Here is a 10,038-nt window from a genome sequence, read left to right as displayed (position 1 = left end):
ATACCAGAAATAGTTATTGTAACATCCCAAGTCAGAAGCAAGAGTTCCAGGGAGTAAAGTGTAAATTAAGTCAGGGACTCGACGAGTAGGTCCTCTTACTTGCCGAGTCTGAGCGGGATTTTGTCACGGGTTAAGTGGCCAACTCGTCGAGTCGGCAGATGGACTCGACGAGTTGGTGCTGAAGGGAGAAAACCCTAATCCCGGAAGTTATGCCCTATATAAAGCACATTATAGCCACCCTCAGCCTCTTTACTGCCCATTTGAGTTCCAGAAACCCTAATTAGTGTGTGTGAGCCTCCATTGTTAAAGTTTGAGCTTGGAAGAAGATTATAAGAGGAGAAAGTTAGAAGATCAAGAGGCTAGCATCGGGAGATCATTGTAGATCCGGAATCTACTCTTTCTTGGGCACATTTCTGAGGCAACAAGTTGTTACCTTGAGTTTTCTCCTTCTAGATCCATTCTTGATTGTTGTTTTGGGAATTTTAGCTTCATTGGAATCCATTTCGGGTTTAGAGGTTAGATCTGAAGTTGCAACTTCAGATCTAGGTTAATAGTGAGCTATGAAAGCTTAAAGCATCAGCCATGGGGCTTGATTGAGAGTGCCTTTGTCCCAAAACCTTCTTCTAGCTTGGTTGGATCTTGTTGAGCCTTGCATGCACGCAAAGTTGGAAACTTTACGTGTGAATCTGGCCCTAGGAGTCCAGATCTTTGTATTGGAAGCAATGAAATGGCCTGAAATCGTCTGAATGAAGATGTCACGTTTGGACTCGACGAGTTGGAAGAATAACTCGGCAAGTCTGTTGAAGATTGCCTTCAACTCGGTGAGTCTGTTCTTGGACTCGGCGAGTCTGGTCGTGGAACCCTAACTTTTTCTGGTTAAGCTGTGAATCGGTGAGTTGAGGGATGATTCGGTGAGTTGAGCGGGAAAGGACTCAGAGCTTGTTGGACTTGATGAGTCTTGGGGCGATTCGGCGAGTTGAGTCGTGGAATGGGAGTTTCTGAGTATAGGAACTCGACGAGTCAACAGGTTGAATCAGCGAGTAGGGTCAACCAGGAAGGTTGACTTTGACTGAGGACTTTGACTTGGACCAAGGGTTGACCAGTTTGACTTCCAAGGGTATTTTGGTAATTATTGGTGTTTATTGGATTTGGTTAATTGGTAATGTTCAGTGGTGGAGTTCGTGCTGGTGGTCGGAGCAGCGTGATCTTATTTCTTCAAGTTGGCAGTTGAAGGTGAGTTATCCTTACTATATCGACAGGGTCTAAGGCACCAAGGCCGACCCTTTATCGGATGGAAATCCGGGTAGTTGTTTGTCATGTTATTGCTTTGCTATGTCTGCATCCTGGTAGTTAGGATGCTATATGTTAGGGACCTGGTTAAGGTCGGTATCCTGGTAGTTAGGATAGTATATGTTAGAGACCTGGTTAAGGTCGGTATCCTAGTATATAGGATGATGCTATGTTAGTGACCGGTTAGGTCTGTATCCTGGTTAGGATGTTGCTATGTTATGTGATCTGCTAGATCGGTTGATTAGTTGTGAATTGCTATATGATTATATGTTTATGTGCACATGGTTGTTGGACTGGAGTTGGGTTGAGGCGGGTCCCGCTTTGTGCTGTAGGCCAATATACCCAGGACGGACCGGTTAGACCGAAGGCCCGACGAGCGGTCTGGATAGGCTGAAAGCCCCAAGAGGGCGTACCAGATGTGCTGAGGCTCGGAGAGTAGACCAGACAGACTGAAGGCCCGGTGCGGGCGGACCAGTCATACTGTAGACTCGGAGAGAGAGTGGACCGGGTGGACTGAAGGCCTGGTGCAGGCGGACCAGTCACACTGTAGATTTGATATGCATGATTGTTTTGTTTATGATATGATATGATATGTGTATGGTATTGTGGTTGGTATTTTGGGGGTAACTCACTAAGCTTTCGGGGTTACAGTTCCAGTGTATTGTTTCAGGTACTTCAGGAGATCGTAGCAAGGCGAAGGCGTGATCATACCGCTCCTCAGTTTTATATTGATGTTTCTGGGATACTCTGATAATAAATGAACTGAAAACCTTTTTGTAATAACTTAATGAATATGGGTTGGTTTTTAAAAGTTAAAATTGGTTGTAAATTTTTTGATGTTGCAGTTATCGACTTAAACACCTTATCCAACATATCTTAGAAGTCAAAATTCAAATATATTGGCTAACAACTCAATCTAATAATTTAATGATTAAAATAAAATTTCAAGAAGTTTATTTCAACAAACAATTCATAATATATTGTATCCTTCAAATTACAAAAGTACATATTTTTTACTAATAATTTCACTGAAACATTGAAAGTCATAGATATACTAAAATATATAAGCTAAATAAAACTTAAGGACTCATTTCAAATTATACTCTATAATACTGATAAACTCAAATTCAAAGCAACAATACTAAAAGTAAAATTTTAATTTTAACCGAAATCCATCTTGCATGCAATTCGAAAATTTTCGATCATATACCCCACACTTAATTCATACAATGCTCTCATTTTATGTATAATTAAAATTAAGGAGAAGAGATAAAAAGGAATAGGCTACCATGAGGTATTAGTGGCGATATTGTAACTTTTTGATTGTCGATACGTAAATATTTAGAAATTATTTTGTAAAGGTAATATGCTGAAAAAACTAAAATCTCAAACCGTTTTCAAACGATGTTGGAAATAAAATGTATGAACAACGTCTACACTGTATGGAATCTTGAAATTGAAAAATTAAGAACGGAAAATTGAATCGACCACACAATGTGGACATAAGTGTCACACATCATGGAAAATGATTCCTAATGGAACATAATATGAAAATTGATCAAACCAAGGACAGTCCTTAGGCTGATGCGAGTCAATATAGGCGTCTCGTAAGGAGATTTCTTTACCGACAAGCCAACAGGCCATACATAGCGTACTCAATCAACATTTTAAGTCAATTTGTCTCTGACCCTAGAAAAAGTCACTTGGATTCAACACGTCAGATTTTACGTTACTTGAAAGTTACACCAAGTCAAGGTTTCATTTTTCCAAAAAGTAGGTGGGATGAATCTTGCTACTTACTGTGATGCAGACTGGCTTGGGTGTTCTTCTACTAGACGTTTACGCACTGAGTATTTTCTTTTACTTGGAAGTGCACCAATTTCTTGGAAAACTAAAAAGAAACCTGTTGGTATCACATTCTTCCGTATGTTCTATTAGGGAAACTTTATGGTTGTGATAGCTATTGAAAGAATTAGAAGCATCTACAATTGGACCTACACCATTATTTTGTGATAATCAAGTTGCTAGACACATAGCCAACAACCTAATTTTTCACGAAATAACCAAACACATTGAAATGGATTGTTACTTTGTCCGTGAGTGAGTTCAGTCAAAGGCGATTTATCCCATGCACATACACACCACACATCAAGTAGTTGATTTTTATACAAAGGCTTTAGGATCACAATGTCTTAAGTTTCTACTTCACAAGCTAGGCATTCAGAAATTACATGCTCCACTTGAGGGGGAGTAAAGGATTTTAAGGGAGTTATCAGTTCCTTTTTTAACATTTATCTTTTTTTTAATTATTTATAAATATTTTTTAATCTTGAATGAAAACTAAAGCCTCAACTACCAAATTTTGTAGGTGTATGTTGCGGTGGGGTTTAATTTTGGAATCGGATGACTGTTTATTAAATTTCTCTTGCTCAAATTGTGCACACAATAATAATTAACCCATTAGTGACGTTGTCTATAGTGAAGAAGGTAGCGTTGAGCGGCGACATCAGAAAATATCACCGTTAAAGGTTACCGTTGTCGCTATAAACGACGTCGCTAATGATCTTCCACCAGTGATCCTCTCGGGTCACACGGAAGTTGATCCCGACCGTACGTCGTTACAATGATCCTTCCATTAGGATTTAATCTCATTGTTGGTAACAGAAGCGACACCAATTACGGCGACATTTCGCAGCTATTGATGGTGTTCCGCGTGAATATTATAGAGAAATAATTGTATTGTCAAAATTAATTGATTTGTTCATTGATGAATATCTCTTATATGGGCTATTTACAACAAATTATACAACTGGAATAGAGCTATTCTGTAGGCACAAATATAGAATCTAATTGACTATACATTTGAATATACAGGTGAGTTATAAACGTGTTATATCAGCTCCTTGGATCGGATCTTCAGATTGCTCATGGGCTGATGTATTGGGCTGCTGTTGATGTTGTTTAATGGGCTGAGACTGTATATCCTTAATACGCCCATGCAAGATGGAGGATCCATCGGAGACTCCAATCTTGGATCTGTTTCGCAAAAAGGGAGCACGAGAGAGTGGCTTAGTTAACATATCTGCGAGTTGATCTTGAGAGTTGACATGAAAAACCTTGAGAAGACCAGAAGAGATTTGTTCCCTAACAAAATGGTAATCCAAAGCAATGTGTTTCATTCTGGAGTGATAAGCAGGGTTTGCACACAAATAAGTAGCACCAGTGTTGTCACAAAATAATGTAGGATTAGTTGTAGGCGTGATGCCCAATTCTTGTAGTAAATTCTTTAACCATATGAGTTCAGCAGTGGCATTGGCAAGAGCTTTGTACTTGGCCTCCGTTGATGAGCGAGAAACAGATTTTTGTTTTGTTGACTTCCATGAAACAATGTTAGTACCCAAATAAAGTAAGTAAGCAATTGTTGATCTACCTGCACTGTGAACACCTCCCCAATCAGACTCAGAAAATACCGAGAGAGTGAGAGACGAGTTTCGATTGAGAATAAGACCATGGTGAATGGTGCCTTTAAGATAACGTAGAAGACGCTTAAGTGCTTTCCAATGATTTTGACGGGGATTATGCATGAACTGGGAAAGTTTATTGATAGCAAAGGAGATGTCAGGACGTGTAAATGTAAGATATTGAAGAGAACCTACAAGTTTACGATACGGGGTAGCATCTACGGTGGGGGACTGATCGGTGATGGATAAAGGTTCAGTAGCACTAAGAGGAGTGGAGACTTCTTTTACACCTTCCATGTGAAACTAAGTAAGGATGTCTTGTATATGTCGGTGTTGAGAGAGAAACAAGTCAGTTGGTGTAGGAATAACTTTGACACCAAGGAAGTAATGTAATGCACCAAGATCTTTTAGAGAAAACTTTGCACTTAGAGAAGTGATAAAGTGATCGAGAAAGTGGGAATGGTTACCGGTGAGTACTATATCATCTACATAGACCATGAAGTAACAAGTGATTGATTTATTTTGATAAATGAATAGTGACGCATCAGCTAATGATTTTTTGAACCCAAACCGAATTAAGAAGGTAGTAAGTTCGATGTACCAAGCCCGTGGGGCTTGTTTTAAGCCGTAGATAGATTTCTTGAGTTTGCAAATATGAGTAGGGTATTGGGGATCAGTGTAGCCAGGTGGTTGTGTCATTAATACTTCTTCATGAAGTGTTCCATGAAGAAACGCATTGTTAACATCTAATTGTCTTAATGGCCAATTGTTGGAAAGAGCAGTGGATAACACAGTGCGTATAGTAATAGGTTTAGTGACCGGGCTGAAAGTATCAAAATAGTCCTTGCCATATTGTTGTAAGAAACCTTTGGCTACGAGACGAGCTTTGTATTTTGAGATGGAGCCATCCGGATTTCGTTTTATTTGAAAAACCCATTTGCAGCCTATAGGTGTGTGATTAGAAGCAGGAACTAGTTCCCAAGTATTGTTTTGAATGAGTGCATTAAACTAAGAGTCCATTGCAGATATCCATTTGGGGTCTTTAGAAGCTTGATTATGGGTAGTAGGTTCAAGGGTTGTAGGTATTGGATGTAGGGTGGTAGTATTTATGAGGTTGTTGTTGAAGTATTTTGAGTTCCGTTTTCGGTTTCGTTGTGGATAAGGTGTGGCAGATACAATAGGCGAATCAATATTTGATGAGGAGGTCGTTGGTTGTTGTGTAGGAGACTGAGGTGGTGTGTGTATGGGTGATGATGAGGGTTGTTGGGTTGGGGCAGTGTTTGGAATTATCTGAGGAGATGCAACTGCTGGTTCAATATCTGGAAGCGTTCTAGTTGCTGATGGCGGGAAAAGTGGTGGTGAGATAGTAAAGGCAGGGGTAAAGATGATTGGAGCTGTATGTGATGGTGAGCTAAGGGAATCAGTTGTGGGTAAAGTTATTTTTTGAATCAGCGTGACAGGGATAAGTATGCTCAATGAACTCAACATGTCTTGAGTGATGTAGTTTGTAGGTTGTAGGATCCTATCCATTTGTAGGCTGACTTAGATGTAGAATAACCAAGGAAAATGCATTGTGTTGATCGTGGGTGTAGTTTAGAGGGTGAGTAAGGTCGCAGCCATGGATAGCATAGACATCCAAATGGTTTAAGTTTGGTATAAGCTGGGGCTGCATTGTGAAGTTTTTCATAGGGTGATTGGTAGTTGAGTACGTGAGTAGGCAAGCGATTAATTGATTTGTTCATTGATGAATATCTCTTATATAGGCTATTTACAACAGATTATACAACTGGAATAGAGCTATTCTGTAGGCACAAATATAGAATCTAATTGACTATACATTTGAAATACAGGTGAGTTATAAACGTGTTATATCAGCTCCTTGGATCGGATCTTCAGATTGCTCATGGGCTGATGTATTGGGCTGTTGTTGATGCTGTTTAATGGGCTGAGACTGTATATCCTTAATAAATATAATCTTGGCCGTTCGATTATTTTTGGATCGGACGTAGTGATCTGCCATGATTCTTAAGGATCAATTGTTTTTTAGTTAATAAAATCTTAAAATAAATATTAAAAATATAAAAGTTAAAAGATGTAATAGTCATTCCAAATGTAGCATATATAAAATCCACCAAAAAAATGATAAAAATTGATTTTTTTTTTTTTAGACTTTAACCATTTATTTTTACAAACCGCATTGGGCAAATTTGCTACCATAACTATTTATCTATTGATAAAAAAAACAAGAGGGCCCAATAAAGATTTTCCCACGTATTCATGTAATACATGTCGACTGAAAAGTTATCTTATGTATTGATCTAAAACATGAATAATAATTATTAAAATAAAATAAGGAAGGACCCAAATGAAAAGTTATCTCATGAAAGTTTAATTTATCATTCATTATCGACGTAATTGTTGTCGACAACAAAGATATTGAACTACGTGTCGAATTCCAGGCTTCATATCTTCCGTCGACATACACATACACGCTCTCACACATGCCATGAACACCGCCAACCACTAACGTCTCACCTTTAGAAAATCAAGGATTTTCATCTATTAACCACCCTATATAATATTTCCTTCTCTTCCATTCACAACTCACAGATTCTATCTTCCAATCGAGTTCCTTTTGATATTCATTCGAAGTGTAGAGTGCAATACATTGATCTTCACATACAATGGCTTCACCACAGGATGACAAGAACCCTGGAGTCATGGGAAACATATTTAAAGCGGTTACTGACACTTTCGGCGGTGCCAAAGACGCTGTTACCGGAAAAAGTCAGGAAACCACCGAGAAGGCGCCGGTGGAGTCCATCGCTGAAAAAGCAAAAGAAGCCAAGGATACAACAACATTGAAAGCCGGAGAGTTCAAGGACTACACTACACAGGTTGCAAGAGAAACCGCTGACGTTGCTAACCACAAAGCGAAGGAAGCCCAGGACTTGGCTGCTGAGAAAACAAAAGAAAGCAGTGATGCAACTGCTCAGAAGGCCACAGAAACAAAAGATTTTATTGCTGAGAAGGCCGTTGCTTCAAAAGATTTTACGACTGAGAAGGCAAAAGAAGGGCAAAATTCCGCTGTTGAAACTGCAGTGGCTGCAAAGGATTTCACTGTCGAGAAGGCCATCGCAGCAAAAGATTTTGCGACTGAGAAGGCAAAAGAAGCGCATGATGCAACAATTGGGAAGAGCGAGTAAAAAGATTGAAGTGATTTTATAAATAAATATGTATTTGTGCTTATCATATGTATTTTTACATACTATTTGATGTATTGAATTTATGCATTTAAAACCATTTTATGTAATGAATGCGCTTTATATTGAAAACCGTATTTTTAATTACCTAAAGTTAAATGTGAAAATATGTTTTAGATGTAAAAATTATATTTATTTAAAAAAAAAAACGTTATTTATATGTTGATTCTTTTTTATGTATTTACACATATTTAGGGACAAATACAATAAACAACCATTATTAATCACGAAACTAATTAACCAATCTAAAAACCTTGAAATTTAAATCAATCAACCGTAAAATGAAGAGTGATACACTTTTATAATGAACACTTTTATCATGATTATAACAAAATTTATTTTATTTTTTTCGTTAACCTTTTTTAAGGCTTGTTTTTTATCGAAAACAAAAAAACAAAAATACCATTGTTTATGATTTTATTCCTCTATAAAGATTCATATTAATATAGAAAAATTAGATTTTTTTTCCTAAAAAAACAAACTTCATTTCTTTGTTTTTGAAAAGTTAACTTCTATTTTTTATCATAATAATTTAACAAATATATCAAAATTCATATTTTTTGATATTCTTTAAACAAAAATTCATATTAACTAGTTGTGTACTCGCGCAAAACAGTGGTAGTGAATAGTCTCTTCCAACAATTAGTTACAATAAGAAACATGTTATCTTTCAATAAACACAAAGCACATGCATATTGTTATTAGTCAGTTTATGACAACCAAATGAAGACAAATAAGGGGCAATTTGGTCCAACAAATTGTTAAACATGCAATTAACTTTCGGTAATCATAATTCCTCATCGCCCGCTAGCTCGTATTGTACTATGTAATCTATTTTAGAGAATTTGCATTGCTTTGGTGATTACAAACAGAATGACCACAACCATGCCACTATTCTTGTAAATAATAATAATAATAATAATAATAATAATAATAATAATAATAATAACACAAACCATCCAAACTATCATTTAATCATCCTAAAAAACATTTGATCTAACATAAATCCATGCAATTAGCCAATAATCCTTTGGAAACACGTATATCTACCCACATCACAATCTCAATCCTTTTCTGCCACTCTTTCACATGATATTAGTTGGGAGTGGGGTAACATCTTTTGTGACTATAAAAAATGGATTCATCAAAAGGGATTGGATTATAATACATTTCTACTACAAAGGAAAGTATGATGTTATAAAAGTCATAAAATAGTAAAAAGAAAAACATCCGTCAAAATACATTGGAAAAACTGCTCAAAATGTAGGATGCTATAAAATGTCAATTTTTTTTTTCCAAAAACAGTTCGAAAACTCACCACTTGAAAAACTAACCTCCATGTCTTTAATAATTACAAAGAATCTCTTGTTAATAGTTTACCCAGCTGAAATGAAATTTAACTAAGAATGTCACAAATATCTGGCGTTTAATATTACTTTTCATGTCTACCTTAAGGTTGAGGTCATTTAACAGCTTTGGTGTCGAGCAACCATTCCTGAGACCAAATCCATATACATTAAAAACTTGCAAGTATAAGGTAAAAAATAACTAAATTAACATTAGAATTCTAGATCTCTATTTTATAGTTATCCAGTTTTTCAATCCAATGTATATATACATAACATGTTTATAATAAGAAGTATTATTATGAAAGTAGATTGTGATTATTTAAATATATTTTTGACACAAAAAAATAAATTAGTATTTATTATCAAGTTATACACCCATCGCCCAAAAATACAACTGAAATACATCATATTTTTTAATATTAGAGGGTCTGTATGTAACGCCTGTAGATCAGGGCTAGTCAATTTAGAGAAGATAAGCATCAAAAATGACTTTTTGATAGAAGATTATTTAGAATGAATAATCTTAACTAAGTTGTAGTATATGTTACAAGGATTCCGTACATATAAAAAACGCCGAAATCCGAGTTATAACGAGAAGTTATGACCTGTCGAAGTTTCGCGACAGAACTGACACGACACAGCGCGACGTAAAAAGTGAATTTACGTTAGAGCGAT

At 36.6% G+C, this 10,038-nt stretch overlaps 1 protein-coding gene across 1 annotated transcript; it reads left to right on the top strand.

Annotated features, from left to right (window-relative positions):
* The first annotated feature begins 7,295 nt into the window (after positions 1-7,295).
* On the top strand, positions 7,296-8,101 carry LOC145086268 (uncharacterized). The gene has a single exon (XM_079024021.1). It carries the CDS (start codon positions 7,436-7,438, stop codon positions 7,955-7,957), a length of 522 nt encoding a protein of 173 aa, XP_078880147.1. The 5' UTR covers positions 7,296-7,435; the 3' UTR covers positions 7,958-8,101.
* The last annotated feature ends 1,937 nt before the right edge of the window (positions 8,102-10,038 follow it).

This window comes from Lactuca serriola, chromosome 2, assembly GCF_051521515.1.
Source record: "Lactuca serriola cultivar US96UC23 chromosome 2, Lser_US96UC23_V15, whole genome shotgun sequence".
Taxonomy (NCBI): domain Eukaryota; kingdom Viridiplantae; phylum Streptophyta; class Magnoliopsida; order Asterales; family Asteraceae; genus Lactuca; species Lactuca serriola.
Note: the sequence above shows the minus strand (reverse complement) of the source record. Positions and strands in the feature narration are given on the sequence as shown.